The following is a 13,450-nucleotide window of genomic DNA, read 5'->3' as shown; positions in this document are numbered from 1 at the left end:
GCTGTAAGCACAGCAGGGAAGGAAGGGCTGTGGGGGGATCTGGGGGTCCCGGCCGGGGGGGGGCAGGGGTGTGGGGGGAGCTTGGGGTCCCGGGGGGGGTGGGGTGGCTGTGAGGGGAGCTGGGGGTCCCGGCCCGGGGGAGGGCGGGGGGGCTGTGAGGGGATCGGGGGAGCTGGGGGGTCCCGGCCCGGGGGGGCTGTGTGAGGAGCTGGGGGTCCTGGCCGGGGGGGGGGCGGGGTGGCTGTGAGGGGAGCTGGAGGTCCCGGCCCGGGGGGGGCTGTGTGAGGAGCTGGGGGTCCCGGGCCGGGGGGGCTGTGAGGGGAGCTGGGGGGCCCGGTGGAGGGCGGGGGGGGCTGTGAGGGGATCGGGGGAGCTGGGGGTCCCGGGCTGGGGGGGGGCGGGGCTGTGAGGGGAGCTGAGGGTCCCGGCCCGGGGTGGCTGTGAGGGGAGCTGGGGGGTCCCGGGCCGGGGGGGCTGTGTGAGGAGCTGGGGGTCCCGGGCCGGGGGGGCGGGGCTGTGAGGGGATCTGGGGGTCCCGGGCCGGGGGGGCTGTGTGAGGAGCTGGGGGTCCCGGCCCGGGGGGGGGGATCTGGGGGTCCCGGCCCGGGGGAGGGCGGGGGGGGCTGTGAGGGGATCGGGGGAGCTGGGGGTCCCGGGCCGGGGGGGGGCGGGGCTGTGAGGGGATCTGGGGGTCCCGGCCCGGGGGGGCTGTGTGAGGAGCTGGGGGGTCCCGGGCCGGGGGGGGCGGGGCTGTGAGGGGAGCTGGGGGTCCCGGCCCGGGGGGGCTGTGTGAGGAGCTGGGGGTCCCGGCCCGGGGGGACGGGGCTGTGAGGGGAGCTGGGGGTCCCGGCCGGGGGGGGGGATCTGGGGGTCCCGCCCCGGCCGGTGTCAGCTTGCAGCGGGAGCTCCACCCCCCCGGCCGCCCGCCCGCCCCCCGGACCCCCCCGGCGGCGGGAGGGAGGGAGCGAGCGAGGGGCCGGCCCCCGCCGGCGGGGGAGCGGGGAGGGGGGAGGCAGCCGCGCCCGCCCGCTGCCCGCTCCGCACTCGGCCGGCGCCGCGCCTCGAAGTTGGGCGGGCCGGGCGCACCATGCCCCAGCTGCCGCCCGCGGGCGGCGACGACCTGGGCGCCCCGGACGAGCTGATCCCCTTCCAGGACGAGGGCGACGAGCAGGACAAGGGCGCGGGGCGCGGCTCGGCCCACGGGGACCTGGACGAGCTCAAGTCCTCGCTGGTCCACGAGTCCGAGAACCGCCGCGCCAGCGCCTCGGGCTCCGACTCGGAGGTGAGGGGCCGCGGGGGGCCGGGGGGGCCGGGCGGCGCCGGGGGGGGCCCGGGGCAGCGCTCACCCCTCTCCCCTTTGTGTCTCCCCCGCAGGCGGAGCGGCCGCCGCCGCCGCCGCAGCCCCGCGAAAGTTTCCAGAAGCCGCGGGACTATCTCGCCGAAGGTACCGACCCCTGCCCCGGCCCCCCGCGCCCCCCAACCCGCCCCCCTGGGGTGCCTGCCCCCCGCTGCTCCCCCCGGGGCCCCCGGCCCGGCCCCCGGCCCCCCAACCCGCCCCCCTGGGGTGCCTGCCCCCGCTGCTCCCCCCGGGGCCCCCGGCCCGGCCCCCGGCCCCCCAACCCGCCCCCCTGGGGTGCCTGCCCCCGCTGCTCTCGTCGGGGCCCCTGTCCCGCCCCCCAACCCGCCCCCCTGGGGTGCCTGCCCCCGCTGCTCCCCCCGGGGCCCCCGGCCCGGCCCCCGGCCCCCCAACCCGCCCCCCTGGGGTGCCTGCCCCCGCTGCTCTCGTCGGGGCCCCTGTCCCGCCCCCCAACCCGCCCCCCTGGGGTGCCTGCCCCCGCTGCTCCCCCCGGGGCCCCCGGCCCGGCCCGGCCCCCCAAACCGCCCTCCTGGGGTGCCTGCCCCCGCTGCTCCCCCCGCCCCCCAACCCTGCCCCCTGGGGTGCCTGCCCCCGCTGCTCCCCCCGGGGCCCCCGTCCCGGCCCCCCAACCCTGCCCCCTGGGGTGCCTGCCCCCGCTGCTCTCGTCGGGGCCCCCGGCCCCCCAACCCGCCCCCCTGGGGTGCCTGCCCCCGCTGCTCCCCCCGGGGCCCCCGCCCCGGCCCCCCGCGCCCCCCAACCCGCCCCCCTGGGGTGCCTGCCCCCGCTGCTCCCCCCGGGGCCCCCGGCCCGGCCCCCCAACCCGCCCCCCTGGGGTGCCTGCCCCCGCTGCTCCCCCCGGGGCCCCCGTCCCGCCCCCCAACCCGCCCCCCTGGGGTGCCTGCCCCCCGCTGCTCTCGTCGGGGCCCCTGTCCCGCCCCCCAACCCGCCCCCCTGGGGTGCCTGCCCCCGCTGCTCCCCCCGGGGCCCCCGGCCCGGCCCCCCAAACCGCCCTCCTGGGGTGCCTGCCCCCGCTGCTCCCCCCGGGGCCCCCGTCCCGGCCCCCCAACCCTGCCCCCTGGGGTGCCTGCCCCCGCTGCTCTCGTCGGGGCCCCCGGCCCGGCCCCCGGCCCCCCAACCCGCCCCCCTGGGGTGCCTGCCCCCGCTGCTCCCCCCGGGGCCCCTGTCCCGCCCCCCAACCCTGCCCCCTGGGGTGCCTGCCCCCGCTGCTCCCCCTGGGGCCCCTGTCCCGGCCCCCAGCCCGCCCCCCTGGGGTGCCTGCCCCCGCTGCTCTCGTCGGGGCCCCTGTCCCGCCCCCCAACCCTGCCCCCTGGGGTGCCTGCCCCCGCTGCTCCCCTCGGGGCCCCCGTCCCGGCCCCCCAACCCGCCCCCCTGGGGTGCCTGCCCCCGCTGCTCCCCCCGGGGCCCCTGTCCCGGCTCCCCAGCCCGCCCCCCTGGGATCCCTGCCCCCGCTGCTCCCCCCGGGGCCCCTGTCCCGGCCCCCAGCCCGCCCCCCTGGGATCCCTGCCCCCGTCCCGGCCCCCGGCTCCCCAGCCCGCCCCCCTGGGATCCCTGCCCCCGCTGCTCTCGTCGGGGCCGGCCTCCTGCCCCCCGCAACCCGCCCCCCTGGGGCTTCCCTCTGGGATCCCTGCCCCCGCTGCTCCCCCTGGGGCCCCTGTCCCGGCTGCTCCCCCTGGGGCCCCTGTCCCGACCCCCAGCCCGCCCCCTTGGGATCCCTGCCCCCGCTGCTCTCGTCGGGGCCGGCCTCCTGCCCCCCGCAACCCGCCCCCCTGGGGCTTCCCTCTGGGATCCCTGCCCTTCCCTAGCCTGCCCCCTCTGCTCCCCCTGTCCCGTGCCCCTTTCCCCAGCCCTCTTCCCACCCCTTCTGTCCCACACCCCCCGCTCTCTTCCCTCCCCAGTTACCCCTGCCCGCTTGCCCCCCTTCTGCTCCTTCACTCCCCTGCTCCCCACTTCCCCGCCCCATGCGCCTGTGCTCACCCTCCCTCCGCTTCCCTTTCCCCCCGATCCCCCTCTGCGGGGCCGCCCCCGGCAGTTCGCCTTGGACGGGAAGTTTCCCTCGGGTCCCTGCGCGGCTCAGGGTCCCAGCCCCGGCCTGGAGGATCCCCCAGAGCCCTGCAGCCCTCCTCGGTGTTTACATCCTTCGGATACTTGCAGACGCTTAGCAAGACTTTTAACCTCTTTGTTTTCTTCGTCCGTGTCCGTCGCCCGCCCTCGGACTCTCTCCTCCTCCCCCCTGCTTACCCACCCCTTCCTCCCTGAGCTAGGCTTACTCAAGGGAAGTAACCTGAGTGTAGATACTCCAGTTAAAACTCTGCAGTGAAGACCTATTTCCCCCCCTTCTCTCCACCCCAGCTTTAACCACTTCAGCCGCTTCTACCATCTTCCCACTCCCGGGGCCCTTGGCCTGCTCCCAGCCCCACCCTGGTGAAAGCCCCTGGCTGAGCCTTTTCTTTTCTCCCCAGTAGTGAGAAGACAGCAAGATGGAGGTTTCTTTAAGGGGCCCCCCTATCCAGGTTACCCCTTCCTGATGATCCCAGAGCTGGGCAGTCCCTACCTGCCCAACGGAGCCCTGTCCCCTGGCGGTGCTCACACAGTAAGTGCTGCTCACTTTGGTTTGGCCCCTCTGCTGTCAGGAGAACTCCTTTCTCCCTGCAGACACTGTTCAGCTGTTCTTTCACCCTAGCTGAGGAGAGACCCCTGATGTCCAGGGACAGTGTATGTGGTCAGTGGGGGGGCTTTTGCTGTCTTGCGGAGTAGAAATGTCTGCTCTGACTCTTGTTTTGCGGCGTTGATTGCATAAAAGTGGTCTTTTATAAAGTAGCTTGAGGCTGCATTCTCATCCTACTGATCTGACAACATGAGTGCTGGGGAGACTGCCCCTATGGTGAAGTTAGATTGTTTTCTTTGGAAGCTGAAGAGATGAGTTGGGTGGTTTTTCGTATCCTCATTCGTTTCCATGGGGTGCATACGCTCCTCTTCACAAAGCGAGACCTCTAAAGAATTGAAAAGGATGAGGAAAGTGGCAGAGTTTTGCTCCCTGATTCATTCTTCCTCCTTCCTGGGTTGATCATTCAAGCTGATGCAGGCAGCGTGTAATACCCTAGTAGATCCCCACTAAAGTCAGGGTCCATCCCCATGACCCATGAGGATCAGTTTGTAAGGTTGAGGCCCAAACTTGTCCCTATTGCTCTTTAGGAAGTTATACGTTGTCAGGTTAATGATCATATATTTCAAACAAACACGCACATGCCCTAGTTTATTTGACTGATATCCCCTTAGATTATGAAAATAGAACTCCAGAATATCAAATCTAATTTTCCTTCTTTGATGTTGTTTGTTCACATTTTGCATTTCTCTCAGCTTGGAAGGTGAAAGTAAGCCCCTTTCGCTTGCTGACCCGCAGTTTCATTGGGGGGTGAGGCCCATGTTTTCATGCTGTGACCCCAATCCTGCAATTGAATGGGCAAGGGAAGACCAAGTGACTTCACTGAGATGGCACAGGGGCTCCTGTGCTGATCTGATTGCACGATTGGGCCCTCTGTATCATGCTCCTGCTTTGAGCAGGGGGTTGGACTAGATGACCTCCTGAGGTCCCTTCCAACCCTGATATTCTATGATTCAATGTTAAGAAGCCCTTTGGGGGCTATTGTAATACAAATGATAATGCATTAGTACTGTGCTCTGATGCTTGGGTTGCAAACATTGCTCAGGAACGTTTGCTTTAAAATTGAAGATTCCAGTGCTGCAATTTGTTGCTCATATGTGGATTTCTGTGCCTGCGCAGACCCCCAGTGTCTTTAATGGGGGCGGCCCATGTGGACACAGCAGTCTGCCTGTGTGTGACAAATTGCAGGGTCAGGGCCGTGGTGTGTGTTTTGTAATTTCATGGAGTCGTTTCTCTTGGATCTGAGTGTTGTAAAAACTTTTTTTTACCACACAGGCACAAAAAATAAGGGATAGACTTGACCTGATAGTGTCTCTTTAATGAATATTTGAGGGGAAAATCCGAGATTCTCACTTGGTGGTGTATTTGTTTTGCTTAACTAGTTTCAGAGCAAGACCCCCAGCTCTTATCTGCTGGGGTGGAGCAGTTGATTCTGCAATAACTTTAAGTTCCACGCAAAAGAAACGTGCGTGCTGTTTGATTTCTGACTCCTGCCGTTTAAAACTTGAATGTAAATTCTGGATGGAAAACTAATAAAGAATCCAGTGGGGAGCCCTGTTACATGTGTAAACCTGAGAAACCTGACCATGGTTTTCTTCTGTTTGCCCTGCTTTTCTCATTTAAAGGGATCTTTTAGACTTTTTAAAGCTGTTAATGGGCTGACATTGTCTGTCTCTCCATCTGCGTTTAAAGAAGTGATTAAGCAAATTGACCAAGCGTTAGACAGAGTGCAAATGAGAGCAAATTGGAATTCCCCAGAACACAAACCAATGCCCCATCCCCAAATCCTTCTCTGCCCTCAGGAGCTCATTGTGTTCCGGTGGCCATTAGAGGTTCCCTGCCTGCATGCTTATCCCCAAACAGGAACCTATTATTATCCTTTCCTTGGTGAGGTGCACACCTTTATCAATGATCAGTGCCCTCCTCTGGGCTTCAGATTTAATTCTGGAACTTTTGTCGTTTAAGGTGAAGGGCCTGAACAAGATAAATGTGATGCCTGATTGGCTCTTAATAATGATTAAGAGAAGCCTGAGAAACTTTCCCAGCAGAACCGGTTAATTCTGCTGTCATCGTGCTTTTCAGCAATTGGAAGCTGCTCTATTCACTTGTGGCATTAAAACATACCTGGGGCATGGATGGCTTGTTTCCTTGTATGCCTGAAAGCAACTGGCACGAGGACTTGTACAAATAATGCTCTAAACTAATAGGGTTAGTTAGCATCGAAGGCTTCTCAATTCTTGTATGTTTTATTGCTTTGAAACAAAATGCTTTTAGTGACGTCCACTGTTCGGCCAGGTTTTAATGAATCCATTATTCACACTTGCCTTTGCTAAATTATTGATAGGAGGATTTTACATGCATTTCTACAAAGAGAACATAGAACAAGATATTGTTCCTTTAAGCTGTGACTTAAATTAATGCTAGCTTGTTTACACCTATCTCTAAAATACGTTATCTAAAACCAGCTGGCTTGAACAATCATTTAGTGTTAAATGATGTTTGAATTATTAGCCATTTGGTTGTTTGTTCATTAACATGGGTCAATACTGCATTCAGCTGTATGACATAACTGTATTTTAATTATACAGTTACTGATAATTAGGCATTAGAACTTTTGGGCTTTCATTTAGATCTTAACAGCTAGACTGTACTTGCCTCAAGGGCATGATTATACAAATATGCCTGTGTGGCAGACAGTTGTGTGATGGGTAAAGGTTATAGTTGCAGTTTGTCACCGTTATTTGTATTAATAAATTTCACAGATGATACTTGATTGGGAGGAATTGCAAATACCAGTGAGGACTAAGAAATAATAAAAAGGGACCAAGTAAGATTAGAAACATTAGCCATAAAATAATTAATATTTTTATTTAATAAATCTTGGAATACTGGGGAAATTCAAGAAGACCAGAAGCGAGCTAATGTGCCCATATTTTAAAAGGGTAAACAGGATAACCTGGGTAATTATAGGCTTGTTAGCCTGACATCGATCTCAGACAAAATAATGGAACAGCAGTATGTGACTTTGGGTACGTATACGCTACCCGCCGGATTGGTGGGCGGCGATCGATCCAGCAGGGGTCGATTTGTCACGTCTAGTCTAGACGCTATAAATCGACCCCCGAGTGCTCTCCCATCGACTCCTGTACTCAACCGCTGCGAGAGGCACAGGCGGAGTCGACGGGGAGCGGCAGCAGTCGACTCACCGCGGTGAAGACACCACGGTAAGTTGATCAACTTAGATCAATTCTCTCCCCTGCCCCCCCCCCAGTGTAGACCAGGCGTCAATCAAAAAAGAACTAAGGGATGGTCATATAACTAAGGCTGGTAAAGAGGGCTACTTAGCTGAAGACCACCTCTTTTCCAACTTGATACAATTTTTTCGTGGGACTACAAGTGGTTGATAAAGGTAACTGTGTTGATGTAATATGCTTGGACTTCTTTTAGGCATTTGACTTAGTACTGCTCAACATTTTGACTAAAAAACTAGCATTGTTCAAAACCAGTGCAGCACATGTGTTTAAAAACAGGTTGACAGATCTCAAGACATATTTGTTAATGGGGAATAATAATTGAATGGGGGTATTCTGATGGGGTTCAGCAGGGACTTCTCATACGGGATTAGGTTGAGGATGTTTTTATCAGATATCTGGAAGAAAATATAAAATTTCATATAAAGTTTGCAAATGTGACTAATATTGGTGGGGCGGTAAATGATGATGAGGGCAGGTCACTGATACAGAGTGATCTGGATTTTTTTGGTAAGCTTGACACAATCAAATGCAATTCAGCCAAATGCATGATACATCTAGGGACAGAGAAAGGAGATCATGCTTACAGAATGGAAACTGCATCTTAGAGAGCAGTGATTCTGAAACAGACTTGGGGTGATAGTGAACCACCAAATGAACTTCAGCTCCCAGTGTGATGCTGTAGCTAAGGGCTTGTCTACATTACCCGTCTAGACGTGATAAATTGACCACCGAGCACTCTCCCGTCAACTCCGGTACTCCACCAGGGCGAGAGGCGCAGGCGGAGTCAATGGGAGAGGGTCAGCCGTTGACTTACCGCAGTGAAGACCCCACGGTAAGTAGATCTAAGTACATCAACTTCAGCTACGTTATTCCTGGGATGCATATGTAGGGGAACAGTGAGGTGGTGTATCTATGTATACACCAGAGATGAGACCATTACTAGAATATTGTGTCCAATTCTGGTAACCACACTTCAAAGAAGGTGCTGAAAATTTGGAGAGTGTTCAAGGAAGAGCTACAAGAGGATCTAAGGACTGGACAACATGCCTTACATGGAGAGACTTAAGAAGTTCAGTCTATTTATCCTATCAAACAGAAGGTTAAGAAGCAATTTGATCGCAGTCTAAATTAACCACCCAAGATGAGGATATGTGGAGGACTTGTTATTCCAGCAGACAAAAGCATAAAAAAAAAAAAATCCAATAGTAGGAAATAGAAGCTAGACAAATTCAAACAGGAGGTAAAGTGCACATTTTTAAACTTAGCTTTGCAACAACTTTCCTAGGATTGTAGTGGATTGTGTATCATTTGACATCTTTAAATCAGGTTTGGGTGTCTTTCCAAAAGATATGTTACAGCTCAGTCAGAACTTGTGAAGTTGGTGTAGGAACCACTTGGTGAAATTTGATGGCCGTTGTTATGCAGGAGGTCAGACTATCTTAATGGTCCCATCTGGCCTTAAAATCCAAAACTGTTAGAATACTGCCTAGAGGCCCTAGCCAATGCGCTAGGCATGGTACAGACAGATAATCCCTGTCCTCATCCTGAAAAGCTTAGTTTAAGACAAGATTGAACAGATGAACTCAGCAAATGGGGAGGAAGGAGATGGTAATAGGAACAGTAGCATCCTTTGGCACAGAGAGGGTTTTTAGTAATTGAGACAAATAAAGGGATAGCCCTAGTCTTGACTGGCCATTATTCGCTGTCGGTGTTTTGTGGGTATCTCAGTAGAAATGAGTCTTAAAAGGAGACTTGAAGGAGGGTGGGGCTTTCTGGATTTTTTTTTTTTTTTTTTGAGAGAGAGGATGTTCCAGGCATAAGGGAAGCATGGGGTGTGGAGCTCAAAGATGATTGTGGGAGAAACAGGCTCATGCATGATAGAGGTTAACTGTTATTGATGGAGTGAAAGGTTGACAAAGCAGTAAGGTAACGGAGTGGAAAGGTAGGGCAGGGTTACTGGGAATGGATTTAAAGATGAATGCAAGAAGCTTATCTTGGATGCAGTGGAGAACGGGTGGGGGGTCAGAGGATGGAATGGACGGGGTGATGTGATCAGGCCACTTAAAGGTTTTAGCATCTGTTTTGAATGGACCCATATGGGGACAAATTGAGATTCTTCCTGGAAATATGTAATTAATTTTTCTGGGCTGTGGGGTGGGTGTGGGAGTTTGGAAACAGATACTCAACAGGAGGAAGATGCTAGGAAAAGATTCTTGGAGTGATGATGGGCAGCAAATTAAAAATGAGTTTTCAGAGCCCTAAGTATCAGCAGTGCTGTTTTGAGCTGCAAAGACATTATCTCTTGATAGAAAGAACAGGAGTACGTGTGGCACCTTAGAGACTAACAAATTTATTTGAGCATAAGCTTTTGTGGGCTACAGCTCTCTAGATAGGGAACTAGCAGCTCCCATATATGAATGGCATCCACTGTTGAGGCATCACGTTATGAGAAAGATATTGACAAACTGGTTGGTGATCAGAGAAGAGCAACCAAAATGATAAGGATTCGTCTGTCTGTCTTGTGTTTCTATATGATACCTATAATGATGGTATCTAGCTGCTGGAGGGATTGACTGTGTAGAGATTAAAAGAGCCAAATATGTACAGCTTGGCTGTGAGACAATTAAGGAGTGTAAAAGCCAATGAATATTTCCTCCCCAACCTGCTGAGGATAGGGAGCAATTATTTAGGACAATATGTGGAGAACAGAACTGGGAACAATGGTATAAAATTAAGTAAAGGAATACTGTGATGCATTGAAAACTTAAAATTACAAGCTGTTATATTAAGTGTAAGGAACTTTCTGGTCTTGCTTGCAGGCTTCAGGGCTCTGCAGAACATGCAATCCGGGTTTTGTGCAATCAGTCTGCAAAGAGACAGCCTAGAGCAAGGTGGGGGGAGTTCTGCCTTACGGAGCAGCCTGCTTTCTCTCTCTCTGTTTTTGTTCTCGTGTTAAGGTTCTGGATTCCAACGAAGTCATGTTACACTGCAACCTTCTGGAAATGGCATTAGATGTTTGTATCTAAATTCTCTATGTATATGCCATGAGCATAAAAAATATTATCAGGAAAGCCATCCTGACAAGATGTTCTGCATTGTGGAGTCATTTCAGGGGGAGGGTAGAAGACCTATCACATTTCACACTTAAAACTAGACTAGCTAAATTCTACAACAGCAGGGCCCCAATTCTGGTTGGCCCCTAGGCTCTTCTGTAATGAACATGATTAGTAATACTTTAGGTAAAAGTTCAGTAGGTTCTTGGGGGGGTACTCTGCTTGACTTAGCTTTCTTACATCTCTGCACTCTGTGGTACTTGGAAGGTTGGATGCCTTTTTCAGGCCTTGTAGTGCATTTTGTACCAAGCAGGACAGCTGATGATTGCAGCTGCATTTGGAATGCAGACTTCCACTCCTGTTAACATTTTAGTTCCATTGGGTTCTTCCCTCCTCTCAATGAACTCACATTTAAGAGACCCTCTCAGTTCCAGTCTAAGCACGGAGTTGCAAAGGGGGAGGAAATGGGGGGTTGTCCCCTCCGGCCCCACCCCCCTTTTTTTGCTGCTTTATTACGTAAAAAGCCTGAGATTTTTTTCTACTTTTTTTTAACTTTAAAAATATCAGAAAAGTCCAATCTGTATTTCTGAAGGAAAAATCAGTCTCTTACTGATAAATACAGCCATTAACATGATGTAACAAATAAGAAAATGAAAAGCTGGGTCTGTATTCTATTCCATTTAACTCTAGGAAACTTGGAGTTAAGGTTCCATCTACCATTTTCACTCTGACCCTGGGTCAATGTCCGTTATATACTTATTCATCAGAAACCCTCCTTACTGCTCATCACATATCTTCTCTATATTTCCAGTGGCATCCAAACCTTTGCCTTGCATACTTATATAGTACATGATGCTTAGATCAGGAGTTGAGAGAGTTCAGCGTCTCCGTCAGGGTTGTCTTGCAAACACTACTGGAAAATATTTCATGTGCAATGTGGGCCATAATTATGATGGTGCTGTTTCTAATATTGCTTTCTAACGGCATTTAACTCCCTAAGATATTTTGGGATACAGTTTGTATGAAAGACACGATGGCATATGAAACTGTCATATTGTTACTGTGCTCGTGTTACCAATACAGGTCTAGTTTCTGGGGTAAATATGATGACGAGTTATCTTCTAATATCCAGTTATAGGGAGAGCCAATGCAGTGTGACTCTGAGTATGGATGTTCTTTCTAGGCAGCGATTTTTATATAATCACTCAATATGCTATTGCAAAAAGACCCATTCCCCTGTGCAACTTCTCGATTGGTCGGAACAATGGTAGCAAGTCGTATAAAAACACCGGTGAATGCCTAAGCCTCAGTTTCTCTGATAAGGCCACCCGTGGAGCTGCACAGGTGTTAGTGAGTCAGTGGGAGAGTTCCCAGACAAGTCCTGTGTAGAGCAGCGTAAATGTTTGAGGTTTTCTGCCTACTCTTGCAATGCAAACTATACTGGAAGGAAGATGCCCAGCTGGACAAGTAGCCGGTTACTTCCAAAGCAAAATATCTCCTTCAGTGTGGCAGGATGGATTGATTTAAATAAGCAATTTAAATCATGATTAAATCACCAAGTGGAGAGCCTCGATTTAAATAGTCAGTTGTAATCAACTTTTTCATTTGTACTGCAGTTATTTTCGAAGAAAGGTGTATTCTGATTGGTTGATATCACCATTGAAGCATCGTTGCTTTGCAACTAAATAGTGCTGTCACGCTAGATTTGGTACATCTTTTTGCTACTTAAGATATGCTATAACTATATATATTTATTTAAGCAATTATATACCTGTTTTCAGATTATTAATCAAACATTTTTAGTGTGTTAGAAAATGACGAATGATATATTGCTTATTTACTAGATAATTAACTTTTTGCTCATGATTTGTGTCAGGCTGCATTAGGGTGGTAACAGAAAATTTAATTAAACACACAAAACAGCATATACAATTTATTTTCGTTAACCAGAACAATCCCTTAATACGGTGCATGACCTACTGTGCCATATTTGTAAATCTTGACTTCAAAAATTAGATGTTTTCCCCCTGATTCTTTCTTTATACAGAAAAGCAGCCTTTAACTCAAAGTTCCCGACAGAGTTCATGGATTCAGCCTTTTGTATTTAGCTGTCTGAAGAGATTATAAGGCGTTTTTAGTCCTTAACATATTTTGTTTTAAATTCGGGTTTAATTTTGAACAGCTTTATTTTTTAAAAGGTAAACTTATTGTAACTCGAATAGAATAAAAAAATCCAAATTAAATAAAAAAAGTAAGTGCGGAGTGCACTATAATTGCTGGGCCGGGTTATTGTTGCCCTTAGGAGACCTGCTGATGGGTAAAGACCGTCACTTGTTTTGATTACCGTGCTTTGCGCCAGGATTTGCTCAAACTCAGTAGCTCATGTGCTGGGAGGTGGCCTGACCTTGAGCTATAGATGAAGCTGGCAGCAACTCTTAGAGTTAAGGTTTCCTCACGGTTTCCATTGTAAAAACCTTATTTATTAATGATAAAGCCTGCTGATAATTAGAAGCCAAATGTTAATTATTCAGGCTGAAGTTTTCCGTGCCTCAGGCGGATCGGATTTTTCGTCATTTCAGCAAAAATGTTGCAAGTGCTTCTGACGATGACCTTCGGGAAAATTGACAGGTTTCAGAGTAACAGCCGTGTTAGTCTGTATTCGCAAGAAGAAAAGGAGTACTTGTGGCACCTTAGAGACTAACCCATTTATTTGAGCATCAGCTTTCGTGAGCTACAGCTCACTTCATCGGATGCATGCCGTGGAAACTGCAGCAGACTTTATATATACACAGAGAATATGAAAAAATACCTCCTCCCACCCCACTGTCCTGCTGGTAATAGCTTATCTAAAGTGATCATCAGGTGGGCCATTTCCAGCACAAATCCAGGTTCGGGAAAATGTGTGTTGTGTTGGGAATGCTAAAAAATGTCTATAAGCCGTTTTGTTGGGAAGCCCGGATGCCTCTGCGCTTGGGAGAAGAGGCTTGAATTTTGACAGAGGGCTTGTCCTGGGGTCACAGAAGCGCCTCAGACTGTCCCTGTGAAATTCCATCAAAATCTGTGTGAGTTCTCTGCGTTTGGCCGCCCCGCTGGCGGAACAGTC

The 13,450-nt window shown here is 52.6% G+C and overlaps 1 protein-coding gene across 2 annotated transcripts in view; it reads left to right on the top strand.

Annotated features, from left to right (window-relative positions):
- Positions 1–1,033: 1,033 nt before the first annotated feature.
- Positions 1,034–13,450, top strand: part of TCF7L1 (transcription factor 7 like 1) — a 103,877-nt gene continuing 91,460 nt past the window's right edge. For both annotated transcript variants that reach the window (XM_073324979.1, XM_073324978.1), the window contains exons 1-3: positions 1,034–1,282; positions 1,375–1,444; positions 3,838–3,968. In XM_073324979.1, the coding sequence (XP_073181080.1) occupies positions 1,088–1,282; positions 1,375–1,444; positions 3,838–3,968 (396 nt within the window). In that variant the 5' untranslated portion in view covers positions 1,034–1,087. The remainder of the gene's footprint in view (positions 1,283–1,374; positions 1,445–3,837; positions 3,969–13,450) is intronic.

Source organism: Lepidochelys kempii, chromosome 26 (genome assembly GCF_965140265.1).
Source record: "Lepidochelys kempii isolate rLepKem1 chromosome 26, rLepKem1.hap2, whole genome shotgun sequence".
In the NCBI taxonomy this organism is placed as follows: Eukaryota; Metazoa; Chordata; order Testudines; family Cheloniidae; genus Lepidochelys; species Lepidochelys kempii.
The sequence above is the reverse complement of the archived record's forward strand: the minus strand, read 5'-3'. Positions and strand labels throughout refer to the sequence as shown.